The sequence below is a fragment of the Heliconius melpomene genome, chromosome 19 (genome assembly GCF_056956725.1).
Source record: "Heliconius melpomene rosina isolate 202511_hmr_F chromosome 19, ASM5695672v1, whole genome shotgun sequence".
Taxonomy (NCBI): domain Eukaryota; kingdom Metazoa; phylum Arthropoda; class Insecta; order Lepidoptera; family Nymphalidae; genus Heliconius; species Heliconius melpomene.
Window position 1 is genome coordinate 15,410,419 of NC_140407.1, and position 19,966 is coordinate 15,430,384.

At 33.9% G+C, this 19,966-nt stretch overlaps 1 protein-coding gene across 3 annotated transcripts in view; it reads right to left on the minus strand.

The window, feature by feature from the left end:
• The window catches only part of bru3 (CUGBP Elav-like family member bruno 3), a 516,795-nt gene that overhangs the window by 36,028 nt on the left and 460,801 nt on the right, over positions 1-19,966 (minus strand). For all 3 annotated transcript variants that reach the window (XM_085203136.1, XM_085203135.1, XM_085203137.1), the window contains one exon: positions 7,932-8,011. In XM_085203136.1, the coding sequence (XP_085059262.1) occupies positions 7,932-8,011 (80 nt within the window). The remainder of the gene's footprint in view (positions 1-7,931; positions 8,012-19,966) is intronic.

Genomic DNA, 19,966 nt, shown 5'->3' on the forward strand with positions numbered 1-19,966 from the left:
GATGCCAGGATTTTTCTAGTTAGCAGAGCGAGAAAATGAATATTCAATAAATCCCTTGAGTGAGAATTGAACCTACAACCACCAAGCTTTCAGTCACACACTGTGCTACGACGGCCTGAATTGTTAGATCAAAATAATAAATATTTTTTAAATGCTTTGTTTAACTCCTTTTATATGTGCACCGTTTGTGCCATCCCCCGCCATTATTCTATTCGTTTACGTTTTAATTAATTTCAAAATGTTTGTTTTTATAGAGCTAGAGCTCAGGATTGGTAAACTTTATTGTTTATCATTTTAGATTTGTATATTTATTTATTATGTTATGTTCTTTTTAAGGGGTTTTCATTAAATATAAAATTCTACAACATTTAGAATTTTATAATTTTTGTATTGTAAATATTTTCTATTCACATACAAAAAATATATATAACGTATATAAGCAAAAATTAAGCAAATTTAATCGTCCCAATAATATCAGCACCGGAAGCAACTTCTAAATCTGACAATACTTTATTTAGGAGTTCATTCTCCAATATCAATATCCAGTAAGAATCGCTTTGAGCGAGCAGACGGTAGGTTCCATGTTGATCTTGTAAGTTTTGAATGGGTCCAATTTAGGTCAATTTCTTTAAGGGGGGCCTCCAGACACATCCCCCGGATTCGGCGGGATGAACTTTTATTGACATGCTATCAGGGGGTCTTTAGGACATTTTGGGTACGGATAAGTTCACAAATTAACGCCAGTTCAATATTTTATGTATTAGGAGTAAATTATGTGCTAAGTTGTATTTGAAATTAAAAAAATATTGCCTAGATTGATTAGGACATTGGTATGGTTATTTAAAGTACCTTTGTTCATCATACAAGTATCATATTCACAATAAAATTTTAAATTTTTGATCTAATTTGGCGGAAAATGGGAGTGTCTTAGCACTAGGCTTTCAGGTTCCCTCTGATATGTGCGGGATATAGCGTGAAGCTAAAAAAGTCGTAATCATAAAATTTGTTACTTCAAATATAGTACGTAATATAAAATATAAAACCTTATTATATAAGATATAAATTTTCGTACACACGCAGAATCATCCACTTAGCTGGTACGTGCAAACAGATGAGCTCATAAACTACGCACACAAGCCCCTCACACTTTATAACGTGATTACAGCACGTACTCTGATTCCTAAACAAATATACAACCTTATCACTGCGTCTTCATTTTAAACTGGCGCCCGAAGTGGGACCTCTTCGCGACTACCCGCACTGTGGGAATATTTTTGTTTGTTTTACATATTTTTAATTTACAAAGTCATTAAAAAAAATTAAGTATTTACGAGATTTATTTACTTTATAGATGAGCAGCGGCGATATTAAGACAAGACTGTGAAATTTTTTTTTGTCGGACCTTTTAAACATGTAAAAGGGGAAAGTTTGAAATTAGTTGTGCAAAGTTGTCTAAAAATGTTCCTTTGAATACAGAAGTAGTTTAAAAATTATAGAAAAGGCTCGCGACTAATTAGCGACTGTATACATTTCATTTCTGCCATATTTTTCTCTGTTTATTTACGTCTTTGTTGATACTCAGTGCGCGTCGTACTTGAATGACGCCCAGCCGGGACCGCTTTAATAAGGGTCGTTTCGCACTGTTTGTACTGATGCTGGAAATCTCTTAATTTCGCGCCCGCCTCGTCCATAAGCTCCGTAAATAGTACTCCGTGCCTTTAACGCTCCAAACAGAAAGATGGAAATTGTGAGAGACTTTGTGGGTACGTTTGACAAGCTTTTAACGATCTATTCGACATTTTTTTCATTGTAATTCTCTCTTATTTTATAAAAAAGAGTAAAATATAAGATATTTTTGTAAAACATTTTTTTGTAGGTACTCAATAAATGTCACAATCCACATTCCAGCACGTAGCCGCCTTTTAATATTTTTTACATAGTTGGACAGATTTTGAAGCGTATATTCTATTGGTTTTCGATTCTGGTTAGTACTTTTGATTAAAAAATGTTAAATTCCATAAGATTTACAAGTATAATATAAAATATAGTTTATTATTCAATAAACGGAACAGCTGGAGGTCGTACCGACTTTGTAATTGGCAGGTTATACGTTTATCATTTGATATGAGGTTATAGCGTCTCCTTGATGACTCGGGACGGGCTACGAGCGTGTATGGTGCTCGAGGTAACTATTTAATCTACCCTCGTTACGGTTATGAAATACTGCGGCTTGTAGGTGATACCCGAGCAGTGCCTTGGCAACTGTATAATCAGGTATACTATGCGAACAACTTAGGCGGTGAGGCGAGCTACAAATTACTGAAAAGTCACACTAAATTTATATTAAAATACCTATATAATTATATGTATATGTATACTTTATAATATTAATTTAGTTCATATTTTGGCTAATGCCTATATTGTTCAGAAAATATTCGAGATGCTATATTGTTAGTACTATTACAGTTATTTCGACAATTGTAATGTTTTAAAATTTAAAATGTTAACTAGTTTAAAATGTTTTCTATGTTTTAACATTAAACTCAACGGTAAATTCTTATAAATTATATGGCTTTTAAAACCGAAGCGTTACTACCAATCCCCTCAAGTATATAATATTATTTGAAACTTTAAGTGGCATTAAAAGAGCGAAGTTATCTTTCGATTCAAAATCGCATTCACGGATAATTGCTGGTACTCGAATAGAATAAACTTTATGAAGTCGACTCTGTAGAATTTACCTGATAAGTGAAAAAAAAACGATATCTCTTTAAATCTCTTCCAATCTTAAGATCCATCTCGCCTTTCATAGCTGTCAATTTATGTAAAAAACGAAAGTTTTGCAAGGATTACTTTGGCTTTCGAGTTTTAAAGAAAATGGAATCCAATTATTCTGGACGTTTCGGACGTTTTAACATTGTCTTAGTTAACTAAATTTATTTAGACCTAGTATCGGCTGAAAGATGAAAATTGAAAACACTCTTTCATTTTAATGAAAACGGAAATTCTCAAAGCATTATAATTACGTTCTTTTTTTCTTTGACGGCCATCTTGATTAATTACTGATGACATTTAAAACGAAACGGAAACTGATTAAATGAATATAAAATGTTAATACTCTATTCACATTGACAGGTAAATTGGGTTCCATATACCGTAATGTATTTGCCTTTATATGTCTATTCTGACAGTTGCAATATCCGTTTTCAAGATAATGTTTATCATTTACATATATTGCAATATATTTCTTTCTAGAAACAACGATTTCTTTTTAATATCAGGAAAAGGATTTAAATTTAACCGAGACCCAAAATTTTATTTAGGATTTCATATAGTATTTTCTGATAAAATAGATTAAATCCAGCTCTCCACAAATTATAAAGCTTAGTCGCTTCCACAGAGTATATCAATCTAGGCTTGGCAGTGGTGTTCGCTATAAGCAAATTAATTGATTGCGGTCGATCACAATTTACGGCTTTGTCTGGGTTAAGGGGTTGGACGAGTTTGTCAATCTGGTAATAAATGGCAAAGGTCGGAACCCTGGAGGCCAGCCAACTATGCGCCAAGAAGACGACTCGGCGCCGTAATTAGTATACCTGTCATAAACAGAAGCACGAAATGTTGTTGTTATTTTATCTTCTTGTTACACAACTACCTCAACCTGTCAACGTTCCTAACTTATTAATATTGTTTATTAGTATTATCTTTCTTATGATTATATAAAATCCTAGCAGAAAAGTTAATATTTAATAAAGAATTAAAGTAAGTACTAGAATTCACTGAAAACTCAGATCTTTTTGATATAGAATTACTTCAGCAGGAAGTAATAAATATGAAGCTAACAAAAAACGCCACATAAAGGCAAAGTGTAATTACCGGCAAAAGGTCAGTTTTATTCATACGTCCCAGCGTGCAGCGCCGCAAAGACAGGAGTCTAATCTAGTTACCTCATAAAAAGGACCCTCACGGAGGCATGTTATTAAACGAAATAACTTTATAGTTTCCATAAAATATAAGCCCAACAAGCGCTGATATACGTCCCGGTAGATTGTTAAAACAGCCCCCGGAGCTGGTCCCCGGGCACTAGAAAATTTTCTCTTAATAACGCAAAAGGCCTTCGAGAGTCCAATTATAAAAACAGTGGATTCGTGGAACGGCACTATCGTTTTTTAAAGTGGGTACCGAGGAGCGGTGAGGTTCTCCAGATTCCTCGCGGTCAGCATTTAGATATCTGCTTAGTATTTTAATGTTTTGTATAAAATTTGAATAAAACTAATTACGGCTAAGACTTTAATGATACTAACTGTTTTGTTCATTATAGTTAAATGTATATTTGAAATTATACAATGTATGTACATATATTTAAAATAACTAATGATGCTTATATATATGTATATGAGGCCACCGTGGCGCAGGGTAGGGCAGGTGACTGTAAACACGAAGGTTGTGGATTTGATTCCCATCCGGAGAATGAAACATTTAATATTCTCATTTCTTCCCTCTGGGACGACTACTTATTTATATACATAGCCCTCTTAAAAAATATTGTGCTAAAATAAAAAAATAACTGTTAATGCCAGAATGACATATGACGGATCCCCTTCTAAGATTCATCATGTCTATCTGTCCGTGTGTCACAGGCACTTTATTTAATCTTCATGTATCTATCACTTGTAGCAGAGTTGTATAGAGTTAATTTACTAACCATAACCGATAGATAATTAAATAAAATTATCTAACATAAAAAAAGAAAGAAAATCATTAGTGTGCCAAAAGTAGAAACTACCTACACACGAACAGAAAGAGCCTAGCATTAATACTGTAACTATAGCAAATTTTATCAGCTAAGCTGCAAGGTAACGGGAACAGAATTCGGACCCGATAATTCCTTTAACGGTGTCGACACAAAGCGCCGCCCTTCGGATTTGGTACTTCGCTTAATGACGTTTTTGTCTGCCCTCCTCTCGGTAAGCTCCTATTTTGCCAAAATATTGATTCTCCAATTGAAGGACGAATATACGAGTATTGTTCATTAATATTTGATCAATGCTGGGACTTGGGCCGATGAGACTATTAAATGTAATTCAATTATATTATTAAAGAATATATATGTATGTTTATATAGGTTCGTATTTCCTTTCATTACGAAGAATAGATTTATTAGATTTTATGTTATTATTCCTTCTTCTTGTAGGCCCACGTAACTGTTACGTTTTGCAGGTTAATGCCTAATAGTGGAGTTATAAAGTCGGTTTCGCATTGTATCCCGCATATAGTCGTAGCAGGGTAGGCAGTTTGAACCTTGTTTTAAGACACTCCGTTCTCCACTTTCCGCTGATTTTTGAGACATTGCGTGTTGAGTGGAACTGGTGGATTAATGATATAATAAATTATTCTTTTACAATGTGAATGTAACAAAATTGAAATTTCCCCTTTTCCCATTACAAACAAGCAATAAGTTCGTCTCTTAAGCAAATATACAATGCATGAGTACCTATACTTGTACATGTCATACTGACAAGATTTAAAAGAACAAAGGAAGAATATTTCACAACCAATGCCATAATAATCTTGCCAAGCAAAGTGGCTTCTTTCGATTATATGCGGCGGAGTAACGTAGCCTTTGCGGAATTAATACCGAGTTTCCTTCGACGAGGAAAAAGAGAATAATATGAAGCGAGTAGAATATTATGGGATGTAGGATTAACTTCGTTAATAGGTTATTGATTTATAACTATTAGTAAATGCCTGCTCTGCTTATTAGTTTCTATCTGATCGTATATACATTTAATTAATATAGTACGATATTATAATGATTATATAATTATATAATTTATTATTTATATTGTTGTTAATCTAAAATGGCCGCCACAATAAAATGGCGGATTACAATTTTTTGTACAATATGGATAGTTTATTTTTAAAAGGTTTTTTTTATTATTTTTTTATTTAAAGTATAGAATTCACATCCGAACAGCGCTCAACACTGTAATTTTATTTCTAATTATTAAAAGCCGATTTATTTGTAAATGAATAAAGATACAATGTTTATTAACTTCACAGCAATAGGAAAACATACTAAAAATTCCGAAAAAAATAATAAAATTGCGGCGGAAACAGCAGAAATTTCGGGAAAAGTCCAAAATTCGCTAACAGTAGTCAACATTCAGTACATGCAGTACAGTACATGGACACAACCGCTAATTAAAACTTAAGCGGCTGCCCCGGACAGTCAATTTTAGTACTTTTTGCTTACTCTCCCCAAACCTTGTCCGCACCGAGAGTAACAATGGCATGACATAGTTACTTCTATAATACTCGTATACTCGTACATGCATACATGTAGAGAGTCTGTATTCATTTATGAAAACTGTAAATAACTTTTTGTATTGTTTTCCTATATCATCTCTCTATAATTACAAATATATAAGATATTTATTTACTTGGTGAACAGGTTATCTTGTAAAATCATAGTGTTTCTTTTTGATTTTCGCCCATATTTTTCAGTCTATCAGTGGCTAAAGTAAAAGAAAAATAAGGTATAACCTAATATTGTGTTTAAATAAGCAAAAAGTGGATCAGGGACTGATTACAAGTAATATGATATTACTTGTAAGTCGCTGCTTTTTATGCTGCTGTCTTCACCTAAGATGCATATACTATATTGTAAAATCACATCGAAAACCATTGACATATATTTTCAATATCTTTTGCAATTTCATAAAAACTTAACACAATAATCGGAAGTTTTAGCTTCAGGAAGCTTATATAACATGGTAGACATGGAGAACCAAAGGGTTTTCTACAAATTCAAAGCTTTTGAGCTGAGTAGTACAATGGAAAACGAAAATAATGAAAAGATATAATAATAAATCGATTTCCCGAGTGAGAATTGAACCATCACGACCATAGTTCGACTACATCCCACCACATCTTCGATAATTTAATACAAGCAAAGTAACAAATAGCGTTCCCACATATTTGAATCGCAAATCTGTCTAACCATTACGTGGCTCCATTAGGAGCATTTGTCGTCAGTTAACTAAAACTCGCTATTAACGTGACGTATGCGGTATATAGCAAGATACAAACAAGTTTGAATGTTCCGAGCGCCGTGTAAACCCTACTTTAACTGTGGTTAAGTTCAGTGATTTGTTGTTTTGTTTCATACTTCGTCGCGATGTGTGTAATGCTGGTGTAAATGTTTAGTGAAACGGTGAAATTATTTTTGACTGATCCCAAATAAAGGAGAGAGAAGGCACTTTCACTTGCGGCTTCGGCCACGTGGTCAAATAGAAGTGGCATGGTGGGTTATATCAGAACAATCAACGTGTATTGAATAGATTTCTATATTCCTTCCTCGATAACTGGAGTATCCAACACTATAAGAATTTTCCAATGCAAACCAAAAGTTGCTAAGCTAATTTTTCAGCTTTATTATGATTGTATAAAAGTATAAATAGTACAGATGATTATAAATTCAAAACAATTTAAAGGATTTTTTTTTTAATTTCGGATCAGTTTGGAAACATGAATAATGAGTTGCAATGAATAATCTTTATATGTATAAAGTAACAGTGGTATAAGATACGTGAAAGTTGAGTAAGTACTAAAATCCTTTTTTATTATAGAAACTAAATATACGGTAATATATTATGAACTAATACCTTTTTCTAAATTAGCAAAATGATATTTATTCTATCAATATTAATTACAATTCTCATATAATAAAATGATTCGTATGTTGCTAATTCATTTGTGTGGACTATAAAATGCAACTCCGGGTTTTTGTCGTATGTTTTTTATTTCTATAGAAATTTCGGTAAATCCTCTCTACGAGACCTGCTACCCTAGAAATGGTTGCTGTAGAGAGTAGGTTAGACGGCTGTGCGGAGAGTATTATATATATAGATATTATAATGTAAACTTACGGGCATAGTTTGACTGCCGTGCAGACTTGTGATGGCCGCCTGCGCTTCTTGGTGTGAACTGAACTTGACAAAGGCGCAACCTGGAAACAAAATGTTATTTATGAGTACAATTAATTATCTGAATGTGAATGTCATATTTTTGTATTTATATTTACATTTAACTTGTCTTTGCTTAGTTTGCCTGGAATTAAAAAAAATTACTTTTCTTTTCTGTATGTCCATTAGTTTTATTTGTGCGTAGTCTGTCAGTCACTCAGTAACGAAAGAGTTTTATATTTTATTTAATTATAGAATTTATCAAAAAAAAGCTGTAAACAGATCTAATATGCTTTTTCCGCTGTACATTATTAAATAAACCTCAATAATTACATTAAAATCTATTTAAAAACGAAAAAAAAAATCAGAACTAATTTAATTTACAATGGCAACACATAATCAATTCCAAAGGCAGGATCACAAAATTAAATGTAGGAACTTTAGTAAAATAATCCGTTACGAAACTGTCTCACCATCGTGTCGCCTTGTTCAAAATGTCACGTCATATTAATGTAATTTGCATACATCTGAATATTTAACAAAAGGGACTCTTACGCGTAAAGGATGGAGTAACCTCGTTGCGGAACAATAGAGGGTTCTCCGATTAAACGGTACGTTTAAGGGCCTCATATACATTGATAGTTTTTGATTAGTTTCTGTTTATATTGTGGGTTTGATTGCTTAGATATAACTACAGGTATGTTACGTTACCTACAGAAAATATTATAGTACCTTATGTTAAATTTCTACGCCTAATGCCAGTGATGGCGTAGGAACACAAGAGTGCTACTGTAAACGTGACAATGTGAGATCATATGTAGGACTACGTATAATATGTAAGAGTATACTATAGATAGATAGTATAGATTTATGTAAACCTAAGCTGTATGTTTTAGTTCCTTTAATATAAAGTAATTGTTAGTAATTCGGTAAGAATATATTACTTTACGTATATTTGTAACATTTATTCAAACAAAACATCCGTTTGTTTCAGTTCCCTTTAGATAGCTAAAGACTATAATGACAAAGTATTATTTTGTTATTAGCACCTGAACTTACTGAACTTAGAAGTACTTTCCCACAAGCATTTATTTATCTCTTTTATCTCAAATGTACATAACAAATAGAAGAAAAATAATTATGTTCGATCATATCGAAAGCAATTATAAAATTTTCCATACATTGTGTTATTTTACACTTAGAATAGAAAAATATTTTACAAAACGTTTAAAAATTAACCCACGCCTATTGGACAGTGTCAAGGAAGCTAAGTTTAAATTTCTGTCATTATCATCATCAGCTCCTCTTCGTCCACTGCGGAATATTTTTATGTATTGACCATATTTCAGTTTCCCAGAGGCCTTGTTAAAACTAAAACATATCTACATTCATATATATACATATATGTATAGCAACGCACATCCGTGCTCTATGATCCTAAAAACAATAGACCGACAAAACCCCATCGAGGCCAAATCTAGTGAATGCCCATCCGCTAAAAGCGTCGGCGAAAAATTCGGGAGATGTAAAAAACAAAAATCTTAAACAACATCGCATCGGGATTATCGCTCAATTTTTCAATAACAAGCTGTCAGGGCGCAGTGTGGCGGGGGCCTTATCAATCTTGCTTCCCTCAGGTATCTACAGTACGGTCGACGAGTTGTGGCCGCTTGAGGCTGTAGATGGCTGCGCAGATTTGATTTTAGGATTTTTCTCACTTTGTTTATTTTTTTACCGAGAGAAAAATCCGTAAAAGTTCAGAATATCTAACTTCAGGACGGCCACGACTCGTCGACCGCACTGTACAGGGAAGGGATATTAGGCGGGAGCGGGAGAGCCTCGTGTCCGCTTAATGACGAGTGATGGATCTACGGTTATGAAGATAGGATTATAGTACCCAAAGCTGGATTTAACAAACAAAATTACCAGTGATCTTTCAAATATATTGGACATGTCGGCTACATTGGAAATTTTTAAATTAGGACGAGGAGGATTTTTGTTAACACAATTTCTGGTGACTTCACTCATAAATTTATTACAGCTTCACTCTGTATTCCGTATGTAAACAAAAGTGGATAGAGAGAACTTAATGTCAATACATAACGTTCTCGACTTTCCACCCGCTTACGTGACCTTGTGTGATGAGTGGAGAAACTTAACCCCGTGTATTGTCTTTTCCCTGAGGGGAACCTACGGTCCTACATATATCCAACTTATTCGTTTTGTAACCAAACCGAGTTAATGAAATAATTTAATTCCTCAAATGGGAATCGATCTTACAACCAGCAGCTATGTCGCTCCACCACAGCGGTCTCACCCAAGAGTTCAGATGAAAAAAATATATTTCTTTTATCCCCCATCTTAATCCGCAAATCTTAAGCAATGTACGTTCACAAATATTTTACGTCGCCTCTCATTGTATTTGCGTTTGTGATACGTTTCGTAATAAAACATGACAGAAAAAGCTCCGGAAAAATCTTTGTGTTCAGGTGGCAATGTGTATTTTATGAAGGCTTAAAAATATATATTTTCAGTTCACTGCCTTAATATAGAACTGGTTGATATGGAGGTTATAATAAGTAAGAAAAAAAGTCGTTTTAGGCTCTTGTTGTGGTACATTATCTAAATGTAATCTGTGGGTCTGGAATCTTGTGGGTTCGATTCCTACTCAGGAGCATGAGTTCTTTTCCTTCTCTTAGGAGTACCCTAATTAGTAATTAGACAAAGTGCGATGATGAGTTCCACCTCCACTACGTACAATATTTTGAAAAATGTGCGATACGTGGAGTACGGAGTGTCTTAAGGCTTGGTTCCCTCTGCTTGCCCTACTATATGCGCACATAATGTAGCGTGTAGCTTAAAACAATGTCTATATTTATACTATCGTAGTGTACTTTCAGCAAAACTCAAAATTTCCTATAGGTAGATATAAGCTTTTCAAAATCCAAGTTGAACGACATCTTATTGAATCAGCCTCAGTACAATCTTGCGGTGAATAAAAAAGTGTACCTACCAAAGAGATTGTGGACTTTTATCTTTTCTGGGGAATCTTCAAAGGAATTATGCCTGATTGGTTTCATTCGTTACGACTCCTCGGACACGCTTGATTTAGTTTTGTTAAAAAAATTACAGGACCATTTTTTCCTAGTGGGAAATTACCTAAAATATATTTTTTATTTTACAATTCATTATATTTAAATAATGAGGGTTTTTGCGTTCTAGATGTATTGATTAAATTGAGGTCACTGTGACGTAGTAAGAAAGCGTCTAATTATGAACTCTATGGCAGTGGGTTCGATTCCCACTCGGGAGACTGTTATATTTATTTATTCCTCGCTATGATAGACAAACACGTTGACTTTCCGTTTAACGGATTATTTTAACACCTGCCTTTGTCCCTGTATGAAAGGGGAAAAAAAGTTATGAATTTTTGTTATAATATTACTTTACGTTTATAAAGCAATGCTTAACTGATAGTATTTGTGATAATTTTTAACGTAATGTTTATTCAGCGCCTGAATGAAAACGTCATGGTTTGTTTTCCTCTTGAGAAGACACACTTGAGTAGAGAGTTAATTATTGTTAATTTCTGCTCCAGTAAACAAAGTGCGATGTTGAACTCTGCCACTCCACTTATAATATTTCGAATTCGGAAAGAAAGCGGAGAATATCTGTACATCTTGTCATAATTTACCAACAGACAGACGTACGTGGATTGTCCAAATATTTTTAAATATAAAAATATTTGGACAATCAAATTATAATAAAAGGGATTATAATAATAATCCCTATTTTCTATCCAAATAAATATTACAACGACGACTCTTTGTTCTTTGGACATACCTATCCAACTTTTCACAATCACCCATACTTTTCTAATAAGCAAATATAATAAGACGGTATGAAACATTCCTAATTCCGTTCTTCATAAAATGAAATAGTCCAAGTTTGCAGTTGTTACCTATAGAAAGTTCGCAGTTCACATCCAATGATGACGGAAGCCATTAAACGATTGACAATCGTCTCCCGTCTCTCCGGCGCCGGTACAATGGGAGCGTGTCAACTTTCCAAGTATTTACGGTATGTACGCTGTGTTGTACGCTGTACGCTCAGATGCAGGTAGGACGTTTGTTTCTGCTATCTGTGTTAGTATGCGTGTTATTAGGGTAGGGTAAATTTGCTTTTCTTATTGTACATTTTAAGATTGGGGAATATTTCGATAGATGAAGATATTTTTTTTGGGTTATAAAGACAAAAAACGTTTTTTTTTCGCCGAATTCTGGAGACATTGCGTGTTGAGTGGCGAAATTCAACGCCGCTTGTAGTTACCAGATCGAGGAAATGAAAATTAAATATTTCATTTCATCAAGTGGGAATCGAAACCGTGACCTGTTGACCTTAGAAATGGAGTGACCTGGACCTCAGCAGCTCAGCAAACGCAAAGACGAGTAAGAAACGGTTTGAAACTAGGTTTGCCTAACCTGCCTACGATAAAATGTGCTTAGATTTGCTTAGAAATCTTGATTTGACCTCTTTACAATCTATGGAAAAGTTTTAATACTATTCCAAAAATGGTAAACTTTTTTCAGGTTAAACGTAAATCTGATTCAAGGAAATATGGCTTGAATAATTTAATAGACCTATTCCCTAAGTGAGGGATGTATAAGAAAGATAAGTAAATACGTTTTACTGCATGATTTATGATTCGATAATCTCCTAGTGCCACCAAATGTACCCGTCAGATTATAATGACTCACTGACTCTCTGTTTTCTCCATTAATCCGTTCTCTATTTTTATAAAGAGAGACTTATAAAGTAGATTGTAGAATCTATATTTTTTTTAAAGAAAAAATTAGCCAAATGAGCCATCTTTTTACACTTTTTTCTACTGCATCACGTTAACAAACAACAGACTCAAAATTAAGCGACTAAGCTAAGCTAATAATTGGTCTAAAATTTGTTTAAAAAATTAACAGTAAAAAATTCCCAGCAACAGCTAATATGGCAGCCACATTTTAATATTGAAAAATTTTATTATGTTCTTTCTAAATTGTATCAAAATAATACTCAATGCTGTTATTTAAGCTATTCATAATAGTTGTGACAGGAAAGGCTCTTTCCGAAATACTTTTATGCGCGCGTCTGTTTTTTATTACGTGGAAATGTTTATAAAAGCTGTATACGTAAAATACGGCTAACGTACTCGTATGTAGCTTTATTGCTTTGGTAGGTCGTGTGGTATATAAAATTTAGGATCTAAAAAGTTTTAAATGAAAATATCAATTATATTTTTGTTCTGTGCTTAGAACTCAATAATTAAGTAACGACGTAAAACATATTAGTGTTGGTGAATCAATTTTAATAGCCTTATCTTAAGTTTTACGATAAGTTTAAAAAAAGGTTGCATTCAAATCCGTCCAGTAGTTCAGAAAATGTGCGTATACAAAACAAACAAACAAATAGACAAAAAATGAGAAGACAGTTCCTTATTTTATTTATTTATATAGGTTTTTTTAAAATATTTATTCTCTCTCTCTATTTACTCTCTGTTTTAACTATTTCATTATATTCAATAGATTAAGATAAAAACTGTACCTACCTACAAAAATCAAGATACATTTTTTCGAATAGACATCTCTGATATTATGTGGTACTAATATACAATGTAAAGTACATACAAAATTTTATATATCACGTAAATATTGTCGTAATGCACGCATGTTGCAGGTAGCATCACGGCTTGGCGCCCTTCCAAGGATCTGTTTTCTCCGAGCAGATCTCTTTTTATCACCATGAAGGCCTTTATTGTCGACCGACACCCACTTCGGGTGTGCCTCGGTGTCGCCGACGCAAATAACGCGCGATCGTTTTATGTATCGGAAACATTATATTTTTAAAAGTTTGGCACTCGACTCGACTCGACCCGTTCGTACTTCAAATATCAGCGTCAGATATAAAATAGTTTATTGCTTAATGGCGTCTTTATCTAAGACGTCGGTCCTCATTGATGCTCGCTGGGGGCTAGAATTGTTTTCGACTTGGAACAAAGGATCATGATAGTTCGATTATAAATTTTACTGAAACCAATTTTAGTGATATTGTGGAAAATATTGAGTTCTTCGTTTTTTTTCGGATACGAATTTTATTTAGTTTTTGATTTATAAGAAAATTACTTGGTGTCTTTGGTTGCGATATGAATTAATTTAGTTCAAACATCTTTTAGTCAATATTTGTCTGAATGAATAAAAGCTTGGTCTAGCCTAGCTAAACTGTACTCTTTATAGAAAACTTTAAATCTGTAAAAACTATTAAATAATTATCGTTATTCTCTGGAAAATAATAATTTTAAGCAATTACCTATAGAGATAATAACAACTTAATTAGGTAAATAATTGTAACAAGCTTATAAGAATTTAAGTGCAGCTTGATGAGAACGTATCGTTTAGTGGACTTACCACTTGGACGGTTTCCAAGAGGCGCGGGTTCATATCCCGCTATATTTGAACTTTTATACCTAAATCATAAATAAATATTTTTCTGTCATGTAGAATAGCACTTTAAAAACGCCCCAAAAATCCAGCGTAAACTAACATTACCTAACAAAGTGTTGGATATTAACTTAAATTTCCGTCATACATATATAAGGCATTTAGCATAAAATTTTCAATGGAACAAGCTGTAATCACAAAGTACGCGTACGTACGTATTCCAAAGCGCCACGTACAAAAATGTCATGACTATGTAATTCTTTCTCATCTACATTTTGATGTGAGTTTAGTAACTCGAGGAATAGCGATTCTATACGCAAATACGAACAGCGGCACGAAGAAAAAGTATCTTATAGTAAATATGGGTAAGAGTATATGCTGTGGTCTTTTGGGCATAATTTGGTAAAGATGTTCGACGATATTCAATAATGTTTGAAGGGTTAGTATGGAGATATCGTGGATATTTTTAAAATATGCCAGTAGCAGCATAGACGAGGTCTTTCTAAATCTCAATTTGTATTAAGTTTTCATATTTTATCTTCAAAATGATTTGTTTTAGAAATATTGTTGGAGATACAAATAATTGTTGTAATTAATAAGATTCCAATCTTTGTGATTTTTTAAATGTTTTTTCGGCTTCCCGCATTTCGCAGGGTAGGCAGAGAGACCTAGCTTTAAGACACTCCGTTTCTCATTTTAGTTAAATGTCTAATATGTCTGAAAAAAATGCGTGGATGAAAATGCATAATTCTTCCGAGTGGGAATCAAAAAAAGTATAAATCAATACAATTGAATACTATTCATTATAATTTATATATAAAAAAGATAGATTTACGGATAATTGAAATTTAAAAGTATCTTTTTTAATCAAGAAATAATTTCCTAGAAAAACAACAGGATTGTAAATGAAATGCTAATTAGAAGCTTAGTTTACGATCACTATTTACACTGAAAACACGATTGCACTACTTAAGCCACAAATTGAACTGCTTGGCTGTTTTTTTAAGTTTCACTGTATTTAGAACTGTAAGCGTGACAGTTTGCCATGGTGGCGTAGTGACACAGGGTCTAACTGTTAACACGACGGTTGTGGGATCGATTCCGACTGGAGGGAATTAATTACACTCATTATAAAAACTGGTGAATGAAGTGTTTCTTGGTATTGAGTTCCTTCGGCTGACTCTGCTGTGTGCGGGATTAAGCGTGAACAAAATAAAGCCTATAATAAAATCGTCGACAAACAAACTACAAATATTTTCTATGATTTTCGTTTGAGCTATTACATTAAAGAGTTATAGGTCCATTAGATTGTATACAACAGCCAAATATTTACAATGTTATGTTATAATTCATCAAAGAGTTTTTGTCTTTTTGTATCTTTGGACACACGTCATCGAAACAAAACGCTCAGTCAACACGAGGGTGAGGACCAACTTACAGGGGCTTTAGATCGTTTGATTTCATATATTTTTGTGTATTGTTTGCCTTTTTATTTTTGTATTAGAGCCCCTTGTAGTTTAGTGGCACAGCGGGAATGTAAACCAGCGGTTATGGGGGTCGATTTCCACTCGGGGAATGATATATTTAATACTTTTCTCGTACTGGGAACGAGGCAAAGCGTGACGATGAGTTAGGCACTGTTCAAATTTGCCCTCAACTTTGATTATTAGAACGAAGAAATAAAATGAATTCAAATATCATTCCCCCGAATAGAAATCTAACCCGCAACCATCCCATTTCTCAGCCAATTGCTGCCACTATGTTACATATTATTTTTAAAAAAATAATGCAAATAATATTTTTGATTCCCCACTCGTACTCGTATACTGTCTCCTTTAAGCTAACATAAGGGTGTTTTAAGGACATACCTTCCCTTGAGAGGTTTTTGCGTAATAGATTTTGTGTTTAAGGGATTTTACTTTCGTTATTTGAATAAGATACGCCTTGATGTATTTTTGATTGCAAGCTCGGCTACGTTAGAACCAAAGAATTACAGTTTAAATATTTTGTTTTATATGTATATGTTAGTGTATGGGTAAGGCACAACTAACCCTTAAATTATTGAAATATTTGATACTTTTATTTAAGGCAAAGTGCGCCGTTGAGTTCTGCCACTCAAAACGCAATGCCTCCTGAATTCGGCGGAAAGTGGGGAATAAAAATGCCTTAATGGGAACCGACTGCCTTAACACTAGGTTTCCAGGTTACTTCTGCCTACCCCATACTTTTCTTCATTTCCCTATCCTGGTCAAATAAAGCGCGGTGTTAAATTCCGAAAGCGGAGAATGAAATAATTGATGCCAGCATCTCTTTGCCCCTTATGCAGGAAAAAGTGAAAAAGCGTGTTGTGCTCGGGAATCGAGTGTTAAGCCACTCCGTTCCCATGAAGACATTTCCGTTCCTCATTTTAAACCGAATTCTGGAGACAGCGTGATGTGTGGCGAAAGTCATCATCGCGTTATGTCACTTTATCAGAACGAGGAACTGACAATAATAAATATTTCCTGGAGTGGAAATGAAAGTAATAAAAATATAATTTCTTCGAGTGGGAATCGAACCCAGGACCTGTCGCGTTTACAGTCGCACTACGGGAATAGAATTTAAATACTTTCAATCAACAAAAGTGTCATTTTAAGGCATCATTGCCCACATATCCATCATAATGAATACCAACCCTCGAAATCGTGGTCTTATTCAAAATTAAGGATCCCCTCACGCTCGAAAGCATAGATTTTGTTTACACATTCGCGAGCACGAACTCAGGCGAACTTTTGTGGATAAGTTTAGATGAAAGATGAGATTCGCATACTGGAACATTATTGAATTTCCAACTACCTACCTACCTATATACCTATCTTTACCTCTAGTTACCTACCTATATCTAGGTAAGTAGAGGTAAATTTATATAGGTAGAGGTAGCATTGATTTTACTGTATTTAGTTCTACTTATACCTAGTTGGATGCACTTCGGCACCTAAGAGTTACGGGAACACGTCTCTAAAGGAAATGAAGATTTAAGCTGGCAACGTCGTGATATTTGTTTATACAAACCTCTGATAGTTTATACAAACTTCTCGGTACTTAGACATAATATTATTTTGATAGTGCTTGCTCTATCTATAGAATGTTGGCGCGGGGGAGCCTTTTTATTTTATACGGGTAATATTTACATTGAATATATGGAATGATCGTTTCGTGGTTCAGTTAGATAGTGTATAGTAAGTTAAAGGCAGTGGTTGTAAATTCGATTCTCACTCAAAATAATATTTGTAAAAAATATTTTCGTTTTATCTTTAAACTTTAACATCTTCAACGTGAACGTGAAGGGACAGAAAAAACTGATTTATTTATTTGAGCAGTATGAAAATTTATATAAAAGAAGAATGGTAATGGGATGCGTTAAGACATATCATTCTCCATTAAGACACTTCCGTTCGCCACTTTCCCCCGGATTCTGGACGCATTGTGTGTTGAGGGGTGAAAGTCAACAGAACAAGGAAATGAAAAAATTACATATTTCATTCCACCGACTAGGAATCGAAACCACAACCGTTGCGTCAACGTATGTTTTTAATATAAATATTCCTTAACATATCAATTTAAGGATTTACTACTTCCAAATCGTACCAGCTTTAAAATAGCTTTCCTCATATAACTTAGGAAAAAAAACTTTAAAATTATTTCTACAGTGATCGAAAGGCCATTCACGTTTCTAGTGTAGCCGGGTGGGAACTGATAACAACTCCAATGAAACACCCAACTTTGCTCGCTTTATCGCCGCTTGAAATATTGCCGAATTTGTGACTTTCCGAAATAGCTATAAGGCTTGGATAAGGTTAGGTTATTTACTATTTTATGAAATCTATTTATAATAGAGGCCGTCGTGGCACAGGGCGGCTAACTGTTAACGCGTTCGCTTTCGGTTGCGATTTCAATTCCCGTTTGTAGGAATGTTCAACGTTTCGGAAAAGTTTGACGGAAAGTTGGGAACGTTATGTCCTTACACTAGATTCCTTCTACCTATCCTGCAATACGGGAAAAAACGTGAATATGCTTTTTTATTTCTATTATAATTTCAAGAAAAAATATTAAGTGCTTTATTAGAAAGAGAATTAGGAATAGAAAGTCAAGACACTTTGCTTTCAGCCTAAAGTGGAGATCATGTCTCCACTCTACATCTAATTACCGAAGACAACGCAATTATTAAAACTCGCAATACAAGTAAAATGAATGAAGTAAATTCTACAGTAACTCAAGAAACAATCCAGATGCTTCCGCTGTCTAGATCTGACAAATCCACGTCACCGTTCACTTAAACCTCGATTTTTCAGTCTGAGCGGAAATTATGGAGTTGAGCAGGTAAATTGTCTATAGATTCAATCTTCGTAGCTGGCGGGATATCGGGAATCCATGTTTTTTCCATTACAAATCAAATTAATGTGCTTTTACTTTCAAAAATAGTTATGTTGTTTTTAGATTAATTATATTTATAGAATTCGCGTATAAAATTTGTTCTGATTTAAAGATAAAGAGTGGTTTTAAGTTTCATCATGCATGCATCCCTCTGCTTATCCTGATGACCAGGTAGTTAATAGCAAAGGTTAAACAATTACTTTGCGCCAAATAAGACGTTGGTCAATTATTTCACTTTTCTTTACTAAGATATTATGAAGTTGTAGAGTTTGTTTGGTAGTTGGTTGGGAACCTAACCTCAGGAACTATTGGTTAAAATTGAAAAATTCTACTCGTATTGGATAGTCTATTTATTAAGAGTTAAGCTATATGAGGTCTATATGTGCTACATTACGTCAACTGTTGTAAAACTTTTAGTTAATTCCTTTAATTTTAAACTTTTAGTTTAAAACTAGTAAATAATAAACTGACACTAATTTTATTTCCACGTCTCGAAACGCGACTTGAATTCGCAAAACAAAATTTATTACGGTTTAAATAATAAAAAATAATATCAAATAAATCACGATGAATTCTTCTCACAGACGCTAATACGTACCTGTTCAAAGTAAAAGTTGTTCCCTAAATAATAACGAGGATATCGCTTACGGCCCTTGGAGCATAATTAATGTTATACGGGAATATTAGCTTTTCAATTAGATGTATTTAAGTATCTTAAAATATCTTGTTTCGGGTTGGGGGATGGGGGATGGGGGATGATATCCAGCGAGGAAACGATTTAGAACGTTATTTTGGACGTTCCACGGATTTTTTATTTGGTATCCTTTCTATGAGATCGATATATTTAGTTGATTGTAAACGCGAAGATTGTGAGCTCATTTTGTCTCAGATAATTTTTTTTATGTCCTCGTTTGGGTAACATGACAAGACACCACTCGACACACTATGTATCACAAATTTGGAGGAAAGTTGAGAACGGAGGGTTTTAGTACTAGTTTCCCTCTGCCTACCCTATTATGCGGGAAAAAGCGTGAAGCTGCTTAATATTTTATATAGTGGTTCATTCTGACATTGTGATTTGTTTCCACAACCTGTAAT